Source organism: Rutilus rutilus, assembly GCF_951802725.1.
Source record: "Rutilus rutilus genome assembly, chromosome: 3".
Classification (NCBI taxonomy): Eukaryota; Metazoa; Chordata; class Actinopteri; order Cypriniformes; family Leuciscidae; genus Rutilus; species Rutilus rutilus.
In genome coordinates, this window is record NC_140211.1 from 34,696,807 (window position 1) to 34,716,916 (window position 20,110).

General features: G+C 38.3%; 1 protein-coding gene across 4 annotated transcripts; it reads left to right on the plus strand.

Moving 5' to 3' along the window:
* On the plus strand, nucleotides 1-18,237 carry cpt1aa (carnitine palmitoyltransferase 1Aa (liver)). Of its 4 annotated transcripts, none has more exons than XM_084405138.1 (19): nucleotides 1-110; nucleotides 1,129-1,290; nucleotides 1,407-1,549; nucleotides 1,671-1,842; nucleotides 1,948-2,052; nucleotides 2,501-2,638; nucleotides 3,751-3,828; nucleotides 5,598-5,705; nucleotides 6,459-6,543; nucleotides 8,096-8,291; nucleotides 8,542-8,730; nucleotides 9,348-9,453; nucleotides 10,040-10,156; nucleotides 10,289-10,453; nucleotides 10,567-10,698; nucleotides 10,819-10,971; nucleotides 15,983-16,096; nucleotides 16,186-16,278; nucleotides 16,714-18,237. In XM_084405138.1, exons 2-19 carry the CDS (start codon nucleotides 1,150-1,152, stop codon nucleotides 16,798-16,800), a joined length of 2,322 nt encoding a protein of 773 aa, XP_084261264.1. In that variant the 5' UTR covers nucleotides 1-110; nucleotides 1,129-1,149; the 3' UTR covers nucleotides 16,801-18,237. The 4 variants fall into 4 exon arrangements, with proteins under 4 accessions (XP_084261264.1, XP_084261263.1, XP_084261265.1 ...); XM_084405137.1 differs by having other exon boundaries at nucleotides 80-419; XM_084405139.1 differs by lacking the exon at nucleotides 1-110 and adding an exon at nucleotides 508-718.
* The last annotated feature ends 1,873 nt before the right edge of the window (nucleotides 18,238-20,110 follow it).

Sequence of the window (20,110 nt, forward strand, 5' to 3'; positions counted from 1 at the left end):
ACTTCCGTGTTGGGTTTGCGGTTAAGCACGCGACCCAGTTTAATGCAACCAGATTGGTTAACTTACTTCCGAGTTCGACATTTCTCAAAGGACCTGTTTGGATGATGAAGGTCAGCCCCTAATGTCTAATAATAATAGTCAAAGTTATCTGATTTTAATATCACATTTAAGTAACGTTAACCCTATTTACGTGCTATTTCAAAATTTTAAACTAGTTTGTAACCGCAACGTTTTAGTCGTGTGGTTAATGCAGAGTGGGCGGGCTAAGTTATATGTGTCTACTGCACTGTGTTTAAAGTAACAGTCAGGAAAACAAACGTCTGGATTCACCGTGCCATTCAGTCGAATGCATGTCCGACTGTACACTTAATTTGATCACGTTTACAGGTCTGGCCTGGAGAATAAGTAATAAAACGACGGTAAGTATCGGCACATGGCAGTTTGACATATTCGTCATCATGGACGTATACAATACAACAGTCCACTGGGTTAGCTGACTAAGCTCACATAGCTCACTGAGTAAACACAACACACACACACACACACACACACACACATGTAGATAACAACTCTGGGTCGGATTTGTATTCAGTAGGATTAACGTTAGAGTCTAAAGTGTTTGCGATTCATTTATTGTCTGTTTTCCTGCATTGAATCACGTGACTTAGTTGTGTTTGTTATATAGATGAAAAGACGGCCACATCATCAGGTCTGGTCTGTAAGCATCGCTATGTGTTATTATATTTTCATATTTCATTTCTTTTCTTTTCTTTCTTATTATCTTTCTAGCTAAAAAAAAAAAGTTGTTTTTAAAAGCTCTGCAAAATCGAAGTGGTCTTAATATGTAATATGGCGGTGTGATTTAAATATTAACGTGTATGGGTCAGCCAATGGTTGAGAAATATTCATGGCTTTATTATAATTTGGAAAGTTAAATGTGAAATATGAGTCAAGCAAGCAAGTAATTGAGCATTAGTTTTTGGTTTGTCATTTTATTTGCAGGTGAAAAGGCAGGTTTATATAACAATCATTGGAGTCACAAGTTTTGTAAATAACAATATGAAGGCACATTGCCATGATTTATACTTAGTCTTGTGTTCTGGACTGAAGAATTTTGTTCTTTTGTAGAATTGTTAGCAGTGATCCAGTATGGCAGAAGCTCATCAGGCTGTGGCCTTTCAATTCACCGTTGGCCCTGATGGCATTGACCTTCAGCTCAGTCATGAGGCTCTTCGGCAGGTCTACCTCTCTGGACTTCACTCCTGGAAGAAGAAATTCATTCGCTTTAAGGTACTAGGATTGTGTTTCTTACATGTTCTACCGCTGGAACTTTTGGCTACCTTTTCAAGACAATTTGGAGATTTAAAACTGTCTTGGAGAATATCGTTTTTCATTGTGTTTCACAGAATGGGATTTTGAAAGGGGTGTACCCAGGGAGCGCACCAGGGTTCATGCTGGTGTTGGCAGGGTACTTGGGAAGAGCGCATTACTTAAAAGTGGACCCTTCCTTAGGCCTGTTCGTCCAACTTGGCAAACATGTCCCGGTCAGGTATGTCTGTTTCGTTTGGGCTTTTTGTTACTCCACAACACATTAAAAAGTGCCTAAATTGCATTAGTGCATATTAGAGGTTATTCTCAATCAGGCTCCTCTTATGCCTCTCTTTCTGCAGTAGGTACATGTCTGCACAAAAGCAAATGTTAGTTGGTGGTGTCATGGTGGGCACGGGTCTGTGGATTGCCATCATATTTTGCATGAGGACTGTCCTGAAGGGTCTGCTGTCCTGGCATGGCTGGATGTATGGTGCCCGTGGCAAAATGACCTGGAAACTTCAAATATGGCTTGTATGTATGACATTGAGGATTTATTTTATTTTTTTTCATTGTTTTCTGGAACACTTTATACTGATCCCTTATTTGTACTTAATCATTTGTTCTTTGATTTTGCAGGTGCTAGTGAAGATTTTTTCTGGCATGCAAACACCAATGCTAAACAGCTTCCAGACAACGCTCCCTCACTTACCTTTGCCATCTGTGAAGGACACCATGAGAAGAGTAATTATTCATCTTTTAAACAACCCGATCAAAACTATTCTTCAGTTTAATATATTTATTTGAGATGATTTGTTCAGTTAAATGTCAGAGTCAGACTGGTAACCCAGGAATAGCTACTCTTCAATTAGTTTTTTCAATGTGGATTTTGATCACTTGTTTTCAGAGTTAACTTGCTCAGGTGATTATCTACTGATGTTGGAGGTAGGTAGCACAGCGTGGATGAAGTATTAACTTACTAAAACATGCACGCTGTTGAGAACGGTACTAGAAAAATAAACTAGCTTAGGTTTGATTTGAACTTATAAACCATCATTTGTTGAGACTCATAAGGAACATGCTTGGATTTAAGTTAATACTAATCTTTTTGACTTCCCTGACAGTGAGATATTGATTATAAGTGTGAATTTTAGCTGTGATTTCTTGTTTTCTTGAAATTTTGAACCTGTAGTATCTTGAATCAGTCCGGCCACTGCTGAGCGATGAGGAACACCAAAGAATGCAGAGTCTTGCACTTGACTTTGAGAAGAACCTTGGACCAAAACTTCAGTGGTACCTCAAACTGAAGTCTTGGTGGGCCACCAATTATGTAAGTATAACACATTACTCTACATATCAGTTACTTCTCAATGAAGAACTGCAGCAGCAGTTTAAGTTCTTGTATTATGTTGTGTTATATTTTCTCCTATATATGTCGCAGGGATACAAACTACTTGCCTTTTGAAAAAAAAAAATTGGGTCCACTGTGACAAATACTCCATGTGATTTGTGCATATCTGATTAGTTCATTCTAATTTACACACAAATATTTCCACAGTTTTTCAAAAAATATTGAGCGGCACACCTGTGATTATGAGAAATCTTTGAACACCAAATCAGTATATTAGAATGATTTCTGAAGGATCATGTGATACTGAAGACGAGTAATGATGATTAAGCGTAGTAGCGTCAGTTCTGGCGTCTTGGTCAAGCTTGCAGCAGCTGACTCTCAGCTGATACACGTCTACCTATAGGAGTACGACGCCTATCACTGTATTCATATATAAGCTCCTTCAGTATTATCAGCAGCTATCGCGTTTCTCAGAAGCTAATTACCCTCCTCCATCCCCAGCTCCTCCTCTTGTCCAGTCAGTATGGCATTCTGATTCCCCTTGAATCAGAATAAATTCTCGAATTATGTTGTACTTTAAAATCTTGAATTAATGATATCTGCAATACATTCATGTTGGTTCTGTTCTGTTTACCCCAAGGGGGGTTATTTCTGCACTCCCTGCTCTTATCCATGCTAGGCTGCATGGATGCGCAGGGAGTTCTTGCACAGAACAGAACCCAACCGCCAATCCTAACTGTATGCTAACTGTCAATCATATTTGACGATGGTGGTCCTGACAGAACTGAAAATTCAGCTTTGTCATCACGTTAATAAATTAAAATATTTATTATTTTAAAATAAATGTTGCTATTTTAATGTTCTTTAAATTATAATTTTGAAAACATATTACTGTTTTACTGTGTTTTTGATCAAATAAATGCAGCCTTGATAAGCATAAGAGACTTATCAACAAAAAAAAACGTATCAACAAACAAACTTTTGAACGGTACTATACATGATGGGGAAGGGGAAAATTCCTGCATAACAGAAATGACTGACTGTCTAACCTATTTCACCTCTGAGTTTGCATCGTTGTGTGTGTGTTTCAGGTCAGTGACTGGTGGGAAGAATATATCTACTTGAGAAGTCGTGGGCCAATCATGGTTAACAGCAACTACTATGTAATGGTAAATAGTACTTGCCAGCCTCACATTCATATTCAGCTACAAGGTGCAGTAGAGTACCTAGATATATTATTATCGTCTGCTAGGCCCTGTTTACACCTGGTATTAAGTCACAAGTAAAGGAGAGATGCACATGCATGTTTACACCTAGTATTTTAATCCATCTCTTTTGTCTTTCAACCACTTTTGTCCTGATTTCTTTGAGGGGAGGGTATATGGGTGGGTAAATGTATGGGTTTTTTCAGATTATTCGATCTAATGGACAAGATAAGCTAGCCTGGGTGCCAGCCCGAACCCCGCCCACAACATTTTTTGGTCGGGAAGTTCGGTCTGGACTCGCTCCGTTGAGGAGCTATTATGCCCGAACAAAAATTGTTCGGACCAATCAAATTGTCAGGGCGGGCTTTATACGATGATGGACAGATGAGCAACGGTAACGTAATCATCCACGTCACCAAAGAGCGCTTGATTTGAATTAGTTTACAACAAAGACGACTGCTGCTGGAGAATTGAGATTTCACGAGCTCACATTTACAAATAAGTCAGATAGAATAAATGCGTATAAGAGTTCACACAAATAAGTTGATAGAATAAATGCGTATATGACGTGCTGTCCGAGGAGAGGGCTGTGGGCTCGGTAGCCATACTCCCCCCGTATTCCTGGTTGTGAGAGAACAAGACAAGAGTGAGGATTCGGGGTGGTGGAGGGATGCTGAAAAACTGTCAAGGAGTGTTAGGTAAGTTGACAGAGTGAATATGCTTCCTCATGCTGATATAGGGTAACGTTAGACATGGTATTGTTTGATGACAAGTTGATATTGGATTGATTATTTGTACGTGCTCCTCCCGAACTTTGTTTATGAAACATCATGTGTAGATTCCGCCATCGCGTCTGTTATAGAAGATATCGGCAGCGCATTCATTTTAAAAGAGGAACAGAGAGCCGCGACATTTTAAAAAAATTTTTTTTTATTTTTATTAAATGCTTGTAGAAGCCGCGACATTTTGTTGGTTGAAAATATGCATGAAGAACATGCGTCATTTACTCCGTTGCTCTGATTGGTTGTAGGTCTATCCAATTGAGTGCAGAGGTTTTTTTTTTCCTGGTTCGGTTGAGACACACCCCATAATCAAATCTCTATGGAGCAGTCTCAGACTCACATTCTGACTAGAATCTGAGTATGACGACGTCAGGCTAAAGATAAGCATGCTCAATTTACATATGAACGCGTCCGGAGACGACAGAGAAACATATAGAGACCAGCAGCTTTCATTTCTGCTCCAATAGCTGCAAGACCACGTCGGATTGGTAGCATGTGTTAGAAATCAGGAATGGTGCTTGGTTTGTTTTTTGTCTTCAAACCAAACTTGGGTCTTCAGCCGACAATGTTTAAATCCCACCTGGCTACTCGCTTCCCGTAATGTTTACACATTAAGTTCGTAGACGGTGAGCGGGTGTTCTTTTGTGGCTGTTCAAATGTATTCGACCACATGAGTGTTTACACTACGAAAGCAATCCGGTCGAATGCGTTTTCGACCACCTCTGGAAGTGGTCGAAAGTGGACAAGCTCAAAACGTTTTAGACCCCATTTACACCTGTATTTAGCGTTGTCTACTTGTGATCTGATCGAGCAAAACACATCTTAATACCAGGTGTAAACAGGGCCCTAGATAATCTTAGGTAATTATTATTATTTTTTTTATATCAATTAGATTATACCTGCATTCTTGGTATCTAAAACTCCTTGTTTCTTTTATTTCCCTCTGAACAGGACTTTCTTTATGCCTTTCCCACACATCTACAAGCAGCAAGAGCCGGCAACATCATTCATGCAATCATGCTTTACAGGGGGAAGCTGGACCGTGCTCAGATCAAGCCGGTTAGACGATCAACCATATTTTGTACCTCATCTTTACTGTAAACAAATCACTTTTTTTTATTTAATAAGCAAGTTTTGTTGAGTAAACGGGTAGATTCGTTTATTTACCATTTTGCCCCATAATAAAGGTGGATAAAATTTGTTATAGTTTTAGACTTTCACAGCCATAGAACCAATAAGTAATAGCACTGTAATAATTTCTACCCTCTTGTCACAAATGATTGATTGCCCTAACTAATATTAGGCCTGTCGCTATGGATATTTATCTCTTTATTTAATGCAATAAATATTTCTATATTTCATGCCTCCTGATCATATGGTCATAATGGTGCAGCTTTTTGCACTATTGAACAGAGTTCCACTCTGTTCTGCCCAGTGGGAACGGCTATTTAATACATGCCGCATCCCAGGCCTGGAGAGCGGTAAGAATAGCCAGTCTGTGCACCATAGGCCAGTTTCTGTCTACTACGCTGGTCATGTGTCATCAGTAATTTTTATTAGCAGAGTAATAGATATGTTATTGTATATGTTCATTGGCAGCTGGCAGTTTTTTCTTATGCACAATAATATAATGACTTTGTTTTGACAGGCTGGTGACACAGGACTGTGCTGCTTAAAATCCCTCTCCATTCCATTCCATTGCGGTTTTTTTAAACTAGGACACTAGTTAGTCTTCATTGCGTACTAATGATTGCATAGTTCTCTCTCTGGTCCACCCAACAGTGATTTATGGCCATTCTCTCTGCTTCACAGCTTATGCTTCAAAACACCATCCCCATGTGCTCATCCCAGTATGAGCGCATGTTCAACACCAGTCGCATCCCAGGCATAGAAACAGGTACTGAACACTGACACAGTTGTCTTTGAGGCAAATTCATGTTATAGGGCAAAGTTCTCCCAAACCTGCTTTCCATTGTGCACAATTAAATCTGCTACTGGGAAAGATAACAAGCTTATGATAACAAGCTTAGGAATGCTGATGGAAATACTCCAAAGGTGTGGATTGGTTGTTTTGTAAATATATTATTGTTGCCTTATATTTTAGGTTACAAGTGTAATATGCCATACTATATTTTTTTTAGTTGACCAAAACAAGCACCTTTAGTGCCCCTTTATTTCAAGAAATTGTCACAAAAAATTCCCTTAGAAATTCAATAATGGATTGCTTTTTCGTCAAAGATCCCTGTTCAACTTCATCTGAATGTTGTAACACTCATGTATTATTTTACTATTATTGTATTAAAGTGTGTATTGTACTATTAACTAAGAAATCAGTTGGACATTAGATGCAGGTCCTATTCTAATACCCATCCTCATTCCTGCACTGTTGCTTTGGATAGAAGACCGTTCTTAGAGGTGATATGTGTAATTTCTTGATTTAAAAAAAATACTCTCCTATTCTAGTTTAATAGACATAGAGAGACAGTTCATAAGTGGTTTATAAGAGACACATAAGTCATTTGTAAGTTTTCTCAGAGAAAAAAAAAAAGTATAAATGGACAGGACAATTTGTTTGACTGACAAATGGCAGACGTGTTTAGGAAACCGATTTAGATTTTTGGCTCTAGTGGTGCAAGAAATTACACACTTCACCTTTAACTTTCACCTTAGTTCTCCCTTGATAATTTGCACTCAGTTTGAATATTATTATTATTTTTTTATATATACATATATATGTGTGTATTATTAATTAATTAATTAATTTATTTATTATTATTATTAATTATATTTTTTTATAAACACTACTGTTCAAAAGTTTGGAGTTGGTAATATATATATATATATATATATATAATTTAAATTTAATTAAATTACATTTTTATATTAAAATTTAATATTTGTGAAATATTATTATTATTATTATTATTATTACAATTTAAAATAACTGTTTTCTATTTTGATGTATTTTAAAATGTAATTTATTCCTGTGATGCAAAGCTGAATTTTCAGCATCATTACTCCAGTCTTCAGTGTTACATGATCCTTCAGAAATCATTCTAATATGCTGATTTGCTGCTCAAGAAACATTTCTTATTATTATCAATGTTGAAAAGAGTTGCTGCTTCATATCTTTGTGGAAAATCTGTCTCTACTGTCACTTTTCTCTAATACATAAAATAAGTAAGCTTGACCAGATTTCTTGTGGGGAGTAGAATTCATTGACGGTAGTTGTAGTGTAGCACAGTTCTTCAGCAGCGATGTTAGCGTGTCGGCCTTCAAAGAATCTTAACCCAAAGTTTTGTTTACTGTCACTAAATACAAATATTAATTAAAAAAATTCTTACTGACTCCAAACATTTAAACCATTTTGTTAATATATACATTTTTAATTTATAATCATAATAACGTTGTAAATATTTATTGTAAATTGACCTTCTTTCTTTCTGTAGACTCCGTTCAGCATATGTCTGACAGCAGGCATATTGTGGTGTATCATCGGGGCCGTTACTTTAAAGTATGGATGTTTTATGATGGGCGGTTACTGTTGCCACGGGAGATAGAGCAACAGATGGAGAGGATCCTGGCTGACACGTCAGAGCCACAGCCTGGAGAGGAAACCCTCGCCGCCCTCACCGCAGGGGACAGGTATTCACTACACACCCAACTGCAGGAGTCGCTACCGTTTTCCTGTCTTTCGTTTGTTTGATCTCTTGTAACTGCTTTAAAGTTTAAGTGGGCTGTCAGTTTGAAATTAGGTACTTTAGTTACTAATTACTCCTCCCTCTCTCTCTCTTTATTTTTTTTTTACTTATTATTTGTCACTAGTTTTTAGCAAACAGTCTAAACCATTTTAGATGAAGTAAAAGCTTGCTTTCTGTATCTGTGACTGTGTCAGAGTGCCTTGGGCATGTGCCCGTAATGCCTACCTCAGACACGGCAAGAACAAGAAGTCTCTGGATGCTGTTGAGAAGGCTGCTTTCTTTGTTACACTGGATGACACAGAGCAGCGCTATGATCCAGAAAACCCTGTGGAGTCCTTGGACCGTTACGCTAAATCGCTGCTCCATGGGAAGTGTTATGACAGGTGAGAAAGAAACCATAGCATGTGTTAAGAGAGACCATCTCCTTCCACGCCCCTTTGAAAAGGTTGTTGTGAGTCTTGTTACATTTCTCTATATTTGGCTGAGCAGTTGTTTGGGTGCTTCGCCAATGTATTCGATTTCTCAATAAGTAAGCTTGACCAGATTTCTTGTGGGGAGTAGAATTTATTGAAGGTAGTTGTAGTGTAGTACAGTTCTTCAGCAGCGATGTTAGCGTGTCGGCCTTCAAAGAATCTTAACCCAAAGTTTTGTCTGTGGGACAGAACTTTATACATGAGGTAAGAAGGGCTGCATACAATAGAAACCTGTTAGGACCTCCCACAGGAGATCGATCGACCCTGCAATCTACTCTGAGCAATGCTGTTTCTTTATCATTCACACCCATCAGTTTCTTTGGACCATACTTCTATATTGGCCATTTAGTTCACACTTTTACAAGACACAGATAGAGTTGATTGCATCTGAGGCAAAGCCACAATGTAAATGCATCTGACTAAAGATGACTGAAAATGAAAATAATCTTTCTTTCTCTAGGAACCAGTACTGTACCTCTAAGTAGCTTTTATATAATGTGTAAATTTGAATGGTCATCTTCCCTTAGGTGGTTTGATAAGTCCATAAACTTCGTTGTCTTCAAAAATGGAACAATAGGCCTTAATGCAGAACACAGTTGGGCTGATGCTCCAATCGTTGGCCACCTCTGGGAGGTACATCCACACACACACACACACACACTACTTTTTTGGTGTACTACTGTCTGTGAGTCAATCAGTCAGAAATTATTACTTTTATTCAGCAAGGATGCATTAAATTGTTTGTTTTTTTAATATAATGTAACCAGGAATTCTGCCTCAAATAAATGCTGTTATTTTGGACTTTCAAACTATTCTGAAAAAAAGTATCATGGTTTTCACAAAAATATTAAGCGGCAACTATTTTTTAACATTAATAAGAAATGTTTCTTGATTGCCAAATCAGCATATTAGAATGATTTCTGAAGGATCATGTGACATAGAAAACTGGAGTAATGATGCTGAAAATACAGCTTTGCTATCACAGGAATAAATAACATTTGAAAAAGTATTAATGAAGTATATTTCACAATTTTACTATTTTTATAGATAAGGAGCATAAGAGACTCTTTAAAAAAAAAAAGTTAGAAATTCTTACCGAACCAAATACTTTTGAATGGTAGTGTACATCAGTTGTGTTTCACTTTTAATTCCTATTTATCATGCATGAAATGATATATGTCTGCTTCTAATGTAAACCTTGATGATATTTTTCATGAAGCATGCACTCTCGATGGACCCTGTTAAGCTGGGCTACACAAAAGATGGCCACTGTAAAGGAGAACCTCACCCTAATCTGCCTGGACCTCAAAGACTCCAGTGGAATATCCCATCTGAGGTCTGTGTATGATACACTTCATAGTAAAAACACCGTTAACTCTTTCTTCACATCTTGCTTGAATGGATATGATGGAGCCAAGCTATTCACTTGTTTGATATTCTGTCTCTTGTGCTTCGTATTTCATGGCAGTGCCAAACTATGATTGCCAACTCGCTGTCTGTAGCCACGGCTTTGGCTGATGATGTGGACTCTCACATCATCCCCTTTAGTGATTTTGGAAAGGGCCTGATCAAGCAGTGCAAGACCAGTCCAGATGCCTTCATCCAGCTCGCACTGCAGCTGGCCCATTATAGGGTGAACTGTCCTATCAGTGAACTTCTGAAGTATAAATAGTTGTAGCAAGTTATGCCTGCTTATTGCTCATTTGAAAATGTGAAATGTGATGTCAATGTTTTTTCATTGTACAGGAAAAACGAAAATTCTGCTTGACTTATGAGGCATCCATGACACGTTTATTCAGAGAAGGCCGTACAGAAACTGTGCGCTCCTGCACCGTGGAGTCCTGTGCTTTTGTCCATGCCATGACCAACAATGAGACGGTACCATGTCAAAAATACCCCTTAAAACCCATTGGGATGTGGGGTGCACTATACCAGTGCAGATTGCGGAAATAGGGCAACACAATAATACTTTTTATTTTTTTCTCTTGTATTTTTTAGAGAGAAGAGAAACTTCGTTTACTGATCCAGGCCTCTGAGAAACACCAGCAGATGTACAGAATGGCAATGACTGGTCATGGCATTGACCGCCATCTCTTTTGCCTCTACGTAGTGTCTAAGTACCTTGGACAGGACTCCCCTTTCCTTCAAGAGGTGTGTTACAGCATTTAAGTGATTCAGAAAATAAAAAGTAAGAATATAAGAAATTAAAAAGTACATACACTACACTATCATTAAAAAGTTGACACTTTTATCAGCAAGGATGCATTAAATTGTGAACAAAGTAATAAAGTGACAGTAAATACTTTTACATAAAAATACATTCAAATAAATGCTGTTCTTTTGAACTGTGTATTCATCAAAGAATCCTGAAAAAAAAAGTTCCCCAAAATATTAAGCAGCACAACTGTTTTCAACATTGATGATAATAAGCAGCAAAGCAGCATATTAGAATGATTTCCAAAGGATCATGTGACGCTGAAGACTGGATTAATGGCTGCTGAAAATTCAACTTTGCCATCACAGGAATAAATTGCATTTTAAAATATATTAAAGGTGCAGTAAGCGATTTCTGAGAAACACTTGATATTTGAAATCAACTCAAACAAACACACCCCTCCCTTCATTGCTCCGCCCCCAAAATGCACGAATGCGCAATGCAAAAGTGGATATCTCTTTATCCTAGCAGAAGCTAAGCAAAATAATGCTTGCTGAAAAATAAAGCGAAGATGACGAACAAACAACAAGGAAGAACCAAAAAATTAACATACAGTACACAAAGAGTATACAGTGAGGAAAATAAGTATTTGAACACCCTGCTATTTTGCAAGTTCTCCCACTTGGAAATCATGGAGGGGTCTGAAATTGTCATCGTAGGTGCATGTCCACTGTGAGAGACATAATCTAAAAAAAAAAATCCAGAAATCACAATATATGATTTTTTAACTATTTATTTGTATGATACAGCTGCAAATAAGTATTTGAACACCTGTCTATCAGCTAGAATTCTGACCCTCAAAGACCTGTTAGTCTGCCTTTAAAATGTCCACCTCCACTCCATTTATAATCCTAAATTAGATGCACCTGTTTGAGGTCGTTAGCTGCATAAAGACACCTGTCCACCCCATACAATCAGTAAGAATCCAACTACTAACATGGCCAAGACCAAAGAGCTGTCCAAAGACACTAGAGACAAAATTGTACACCTCCACAAGGCTGGAAAGGGCTACGGGGAAATTGCCAAGCAGCTTGGTGAAAAAAGGTCCACTGTTGGAGCAATCATTAGAAAATGGAAGAAGCTAAACATGACTGTCAATCTCCCTCGGACTGGGGCTCCATGCAAGATCTCACCTCGTGGGGTCTCAATGATCCTAAGAAAGGTGAGAAATCAGCCCAGAACTACACGGGAGGAGCTGGTCAATGACCTGAAAAGAGCTGGGACCACCGTTTCCAAGGTTACTGTTGGTAATACACTAAGACGTCATGGTTTGAAATCATGCATGGCACGGAAGGTTCCCCTGCTTAAACCAGCACATGTCAAGGCCCGTCTTAAGTTTGCCAATGACCATTTGGATGATCCAGAGGAGTCATGGGAGAAAGTCATGTGGTCAGATGAGACCAAAATAGAACTTTTTGGTCATTATTCCACTAAATGTGTTTGGAGGAAGAAGAATGATGAGTACCATCCCAAGAACACCATCCCTACTGTGAAGCATGGGGGTGGTAGCATCATGCTTTGGGGGTGTTTTTCTGCACATGGGACAGGGCGACTGCACTGTATTAAGGAGAGGATGACCGGGGCCATGTATTGCGAGATTTTGGGGAACAACCTCCTTCCCTCAGTTAGAGCATTGAAGATGGGTCGAGGCTGGGTCTTCCAACATGACAATGACCCGAAGCACACAGCCAGGATAACCAAGGAGTGGCTCTGTAAGAAGCATATCAAGGTTCTGGCGTGGCCTAGCCAGTCTCCAGACCTAAACCCAATAGAGAATCTTTGGAGGGAGCTCAAACTCCGTGTTTCTCAGCAACAGCCCAGAAACCTGACTGATCTAGAGAAGATCTGTGTGGAGGAGTGGGCCAAAATCCCTCCTGCAGTGTGTGCAAACCTGGTGAAAAACTACAGGAAACGTTTGACCTCTGTAATTGCAATCAAAGGCTACTGTACCAAATATTAACATTGATTTTCTCAGGTGTTCAAATACTTATTTGCAGCTGTGTCATACAAATAAATAGTTAAAAAATCATACATTGTGATTTCTGGATTTTTTATTTTTTATTATGTCTCTCACAGTGGACATGCACCTACGATGACAATTTCAGACCCCTCCATGATTTCTAAGTGGGAGAACTTGCAAAATAGCAGGGTGTTCAAATACTTATTTTCCTCACTGTATACAAGCAAGAGTTCATTGTTAGTCGCCAGCAGCACTCCAGCTCCAGATTAGGGATGTGACGGTGAGGACATTTTCCACCGGTTAATCGATGTGTGACAACACCCGGTATCACTTGGGGGGGGGGGGATGGGAGACGTTGGAGTTTTTTCCTCTTTTTCCACCTCGCTTTTAAATTGCCTATGGTGCGTGTCCACTGGTGCAGAACAGAGCGAGCGTTTTCAATGAATTCCTCAACTTCCATAGGAATGAACTGAAAAGGCTCGCTCTGCTCTGTGCCAGTGGACATGCACCGTTATGAATGCCCAATAATCGCCAATTCGGGAGCAGCAATTGCTTGAATGGTTGGTTGGTTGGTTCATTATTATTCTTAATAAAAAACAACACAACAAAACAGTACAATGACAAACTCATTGTTTTTACATTTCGCTTTGAAAACAAATATTTCGCCATCATCTTGTCAGTCAAGAGTGAGGCGTAACGGGCGAAGTGAGGTGAAATCTGACTCCTGCTGCTGATCTGTGCTGTGACTCTTGTTCGGCTCACAAGTCACGCTGAATTGAGCAGATGCCTTGAGTTTTTAATTGTAGTGTCTGTTCTCTAACTGAACTAAATGATTTTCATTACTATAAAAAATCAAAACGACGGTGGGGGGCGGTGCCGCGGTCAGCAAGTGATGTAACCAGTGTAGCGGCTGAACACTGGTAACACCGGTAACACTGACTATCGAAGCAAGCCTACTCCAGACAAACAATGATGCTCATGATGTTATAATGTTACTATAGCTAACATTACAACAACAGCATATCTTGGTTCTGTGAAACAGCAAAACTAACATTACTCGCATATGGAGCAGAAACAACAGAAACTCTAATAACTACAGTGCTGGAAAGCTTTTCTAATACTAATGCGGGTCCTAAAGCTTCTGCCTTTTTCCAGTGATCTTCCTCTGACCATTTCTCTTTTGTAATGTCCCTCTCAGCCATCTCTCTTTCTACAGTCTTTCTTCAAATGTCCTGCTGGCTCACTCTCTCTCCTCCCCCATCATGAGTGGACACGCCCCCTACTGTTGATTGGCTACAAGTGTGTTGTGGTGCTCGGTCCGATCCACTTTCAACAGCGTTTCTCAGAAATTGCTTACTGCACCTTTAAAATAGAAAACAGTTCTTTTAAATTGTAATAATATTATAATAAAATTAAAATGTAAATAATATAATTAGTTTTTTTTTTTCTGCATAGAGAATTACAAGGCGAGAATTACTCCGTCAATTTTCGTGCCTCCTCCTGCTCTCGACAAAACTCAGACAGTCACATTCTCAGATACACTTTTTCCACTCTCGTGACGGTAAAACGCCATGAACGTGCGTCACTCTTTTACTTTCGTTTTCAACAACGTAATTCTCTTCAGGGAAAACCAATCAAGGAAAACATATGCCAGTGCTCGACATTAACGCTAAAAATAAAAATAAAAAGAATGAAAAAAAAAAACTAGGGAATCACAGAAAACGCGGTTTGTATTAGATGAAAACGGATGATTCTGATTTAATTTAATTTAATATAAGTGGCGAGTTGATAGCCTGTATAGCCCTAATTAATGTACTGACGGTAACAAAGTTGCGCTGTTGAGGTTGTCATTTATTTATTACATATTATAAAGTTAAGAAACATCACACAACTAGAGTGCTGTTTTCCTTAATACCATCACGATTAAAAATGATACACTTCATTACATTTCAATAAACAAATAGTTAAAATTAAGTCACTTACATTTTAGACGCAATGACTGTTTTTGTTCTGTTTCAGCAGCGAAAATAGTTCCAAACAAAGATCACAGCAGAACCATATAACGCATCTCACAGCAACACTCAGCCATGTTTCATTACTGAATGATTCAGCGTTTTGAACGAATCGTTTGAATGAATGACTCAATGACTCATTCATGAACATGGTCGCCTGCCGCCTCCTACTGGCGGTTTAGTTTCAAAGTATCATTCTTTTCAACATTCCTTATTTATATATTCAAAAAATCCAACTGTGATGGACTTTTATTTTAAATAAATGTTAATTTTAAATCAGTCTACTTCAGTGTGATATGTTACCATATTATCATGCTTAACACTGAGAATTTGAATAATTGTAATGTGATGATCAGATGCAGATATCTAAATCAAAGAATATCATAGGTTCGGGCAGGTGGATTACTTATTTTTAACAGCGGATTCGGGTGACTCAAAGTGCACCAGATTAATGAATTTATCTTTAAAATGTAAAAACTTTTCTTCAGGGGGGCATACCCCCGGACCCCCCTAAAGGTACCGAGCTCCACTCACAAAAATACTGTGGGAAACACAATGTATGATGGTCTACGAAAAATATACATTTAATTATCTTATTATTAAAATACATGATCAGGATTTTACCACCTCCGCCTCGTTTTGAGCGAGGAAAAACCCTGATAATATAATATAATGTAATAATATAATATAATATAATATTTCTGCTAAAAGTAAAGTAAACAGAGTCTTGGTGAGCATTAGGCCTCTTTTAAAAACATTTTACGGACCCCAAACTTTTGAACAGTAATGTGTATATATTAGAATATAATTTTTTTTTTTTTAATGCCTAATGAGAATTAAGTGTCCTGATGACCCTCATGTTTCATGATAAATTAATGATAAAAGACATTTCTGCCTTTAAAGACAAGTAGCTGATATTCTTTAACAAAATTCAATGCAACTGAATGCAAAATGTCCGACTTCCTGTCCCTACAGGTGCTGTCAGAGCCTTGGAAACTCTCCACCAGTCAGACTCCCCTACAGCAGGTGGAGCTGTTTGACCTGGTGAGACACCCAGAGTATGTGACCAGTGGGGGAGGCTTTGGACCGGTGAGTCTTTCAAAAAATACATAATCTGGTAATCTTAAAATGCTTAGTGAAAGATCAGATTTAACTTTTTTTTTTTTGGTCTGTGGTAGGTTGCAGATGATGGTTATGGTGTGGCCTATGTGATTATTGGAGAAAAACTCATCAATTTCCACATCTCTTCCAAGCGTTCCAGTCTTGAGACCGTGAGTACACACATAATCTAAGGAATCAGTCACAATACACAAAGTGCTGGACTAACCAGTGAACCAATCTCATTTGACACCATCTTCAATGTTAAGTAATTCTGAAATGCCTTAGCCAAAGTCTGTAATGAATTTGCTATAATTACCTCCCAAAACTATCTTGCATATCAGGCATCTGCCTCAGAAGGCAAGATAACATGAAGGCGTTTGTTACTGCGTTTCGTCTCTGAGGCGCGAGTAATTTATGTATAAAAAAGAGCCACAGTAGTTTCCCTGGATGCAGCAACTTCTAATTTTATTATTGATACTTTGTGCCAGTTTCCAAGGAAGTGACCATTTGAACTTTTGAACAGATAGGATACATGGCTAACCTTGTTTTTGATTAATTGGTGTTTTCTCTCATAGTTTTTTGTATTTTCTCCCATCTTTCTTCAGGACTCTCATCGCTTTGGAAACAATATCAGACAAGCAATGCTTGATATGCTGGATCTGTTTCAGCTTGACAAAAGAGACCCAAAGTAATTTGAGTGGTGAAAGGATTGTGCTTTTAATGACTAACCTTAATGAATTAAGAGAAGCGTGAATTTTTTTTTTTTTTTTTTTTTGCTTTTCTTGTGTTGTCCTGTTTGTTTTCATGTGTCTATGAGATGCAGCATATGAAGGAGAGAATTAGGGAGGCAGTGTGAGAATCTCATTCTGTTGTTATATGTGCTGGTGCCTTAACATGTGTCTTAACTGAACAGTTCAGTGCAGGTGATCTAAAGTTAAACTGCATTTCATTACCAGGATGTGCTTTCACTTTTCGCTCGCAGTATACTTTACTGAGATACAAATTCTTAGACTGACAATTCAATAGATGACATTCTGTTGACTAGATGTCAAGGGGCATAGTAATTTGCTTGGCTGAAGTGTTAAGCTTATAATTCAAGCAAATCGCAGCTCTTTATTTTTGCTTTTGCTTTGCATTTGCAGTTTTTCAGCTTCAATATTAAGTAATGAATAGAAAGATGAGATTAAGCAGATGATACGTTTCTGAATATCCCATGTGTGCACTCATTTATAATGGATTTTGCTTTGACCAGGGATTTTGACCAGCCTGTTTTTATTGGTTGGTGTCGTGTTGATTCAGCATTGAAAGGTCTGTTTTATTTGGTTAATTCTTATCAGAGGCTGGAAAAATGTAATTTCTGGAAAAAAATCTCATGTATTCTAAAACATTATTTTATTCAGTTATTTATTCAGAATAAGCATTAAACAACAACAACAACAACTACAACAAAAAATCATTATTCACAGTTCATGTCTAGTAGTCTGTAATAAAATAGTATTGCCTTTTTTTCCTGACAAGATTATTCTCAGAAATATAAGATTAAACATAAACATCATTTTAAAACGTGATTTACTCTTACAATTTTATCTTTAACTTCAATGTCGGAGCACAAAACAGCTTTTCTCAATTTTCTCTTTTCCATGGATATATTCAAACTGAATGCTCAACTGTGGTGTTTTATATAGGCCAGAGTCCAGTCATTGACCTATTAAAGGCATCTATTCTAAGTAGGCTGCATAAATTGAACTGTGTTCCCGTTTAAACTGTTTGACATTGGTCTACAACATACAGAGAAATGTGGTTGAGCCTTTATCTTTCCGGTAAATAAGTCAGTAAAACTTTAGAACCATATCTCCTAATAACTCAATATATTGTCAAGTCACATTTATTTATATAGTGCTTTTTACAATATAGATTGTTTCAAAGCAGCTTTTCAGAGATAACAGGAAAATAATGCAACAAAGTTTGTTTCCAGAAGAAAATAGCGTCACAGTCCAGAAGAATGGAGAAAAAATCCTTGGGAGAAACCAGGCTTTGTATGTTGTATACAATATTGTATACTAAAACTACCCATTTAATTGTTCAGCCTCACTTTATATTTGGTGTTTTTAATCACTGTGTGCTTGCATAAAAAAAAAAAAAAAAAAAAAAAAAAACTATTTGTTAGGGTCAACGTACTTGTTTATGTTGGATTGCAAAAAAAGTTTGTTGGTGCTATTTTGGTCTAATACAGGTAAGGTTAGGGACAGGTTTGGTGGTACGGGTAGGTTTAAGGGTGGGTTAAGATGTAAGAGTGGGGTCAACAGTGTAAATATAGATGTATGTAATTACTTGCAGGTGTTTTTTATGTGAATGTAAGTACAATGTAAAACATGCATGTACACAATAAGTTCATTATATCACATTATTAATTTAAATATTAGTAGTTAAAGATTCTTAATATAAAGTAGGTCCAATTGTTTAATTTAAAAGTGCACAAAGTGTAAATATGAAGCAGCACAATGGTTTTAAACATTGATAATAATAATAATAATAATAATAATAATAATAGTTTTATTAACAGTAAATCAACATACTAGAATGATGTGACAATGAAGTCTGGAGTAATGATTACTGAAAATTCAGCTTTACCAACAAAGGAATAAATTACATTTTAAAAATATTCAAATAGAAACCAGCTATTTTAAATTGCAATAATATTTCACAATATTACTATTTTTACTATATTTTTGATCGAATAAATGTAGCCTTGGTGAGCATAATAGAATATTTTGAAAAACATAAAAAATTGTTTTGGTTACTAGCGTGACCTCAGTTCCCTGAGATAACCGGAAGGAGCATTGCGTCATTTACTAATGCGTATGGGGAAAACTCTGTTTTTCTCTGAATACTGAAGCCTGATTGGTTCATGTCTGTGCACCTGCACAGACAAATGGCATTTCACCCCACCAAAGTGGGCGGGGCTGTCTGCCTATTTAAGTCACGCTGATTGCTATTTTAGTCAGAATGTTTTCGACTGAGGAGCAGTAGCGTCGACTCGTGTGCAAGTGTAGTAGCACAGCATGCTACACAATGCTAGTTCCTGTTATCTCAGGGATCCGAGGTTACGTGCGCTGAGGTTACGTCATGCTGTCCAGAGGCACTGCCATCTTTTCCAGGCAGTTGATATGCCAGTTCATCATTGGCTGCATCCAGGAGCTGAAAACTGGTCTGCCGTCGCATAGGGCGCCTCAACCCATCTTGGAGGCGTCCGTCATGACTTCTTTCCTTCTGGAAACTGCAGCCATGAGGCCCAGTAGCATCTTAAATGTTTTTAGGGGAAGGATGTCCCTGATTCTGAATGACCGCACTAACCCCTGATTCTTCAGACAACACTCCTGCGAAATCCAGGCCCGCATTTTGTCCGAGTTGAAGACTGCCCCCAGGAATGAGATTTGTTGGGTGGGGGACAGATGGTGAGTTTTTGTTTAATGAAGTGGAGAAATGCTCTTTTTGTGAGTTGTTATTTGTTTATTTGATTCGCTATAACAGCGGAAGGGAATCTGGGCACGCATACCACTGGTGGGGCAGACCCAGTATTTACAACAAATACAGAGCTTCTAATTCCCAGAAATAAACCGGGAGTAGGGAGGTGAACACATGGTCACTCTGAGGGTGGTCTGGCCTTGACGGGTATTAGCCTCCTCTTCTTTGTGCACAAAACATCAGGGCTGTTTGGGCTGCTGCTCAGGGTCCAGCACTAACTTAGGGCAGGGGCCCTGGTGCCTGGGAAATGGGTAAACCTAACACTAGCGATTAGCGGGTTGGAAGCGCTGCTTCACCTTGGGTTCTACCTTGGGCTGGGGCTGAGCAGGCGTGGACACTGGCTTGGTGTGCTGCTGAGTTGACGAAGGCTTAGGGTGACTAGAAGCAGCAGAACTGGCCCACTTTGGAAGGAAGTGGCGCATCACCTGCGACGACTTCTGGGCCATTGTAAATCGCTTAGCAAAGCCATCCACTGCA

Excerpts from the sequence above, each read along its gene's own strand:
- cpt1aa (XM_084405138.1), top strand. The coding sequence starts at position 1,150 with ATGGCAGAAGCTCATCAGGCTGTGGCCTTTCAATTCACCGTTGGCCCT. Across the intron at positions 2,053-2,500 it reads TGAAGGACACCATGAGAAGA|TATCTTGAATCAGTCCGGCC; the intron begins GTAATTATTCAT and ends TTGAACCTGTAG. Across the intron at positions 8,731-9,347 it reads CATGGGAAGTGTTATGACAG|GTGGTTTGATAAGTCCATAA; the intron begins GTGAGAAAGAAA and ends ATCTTCCCTTAG.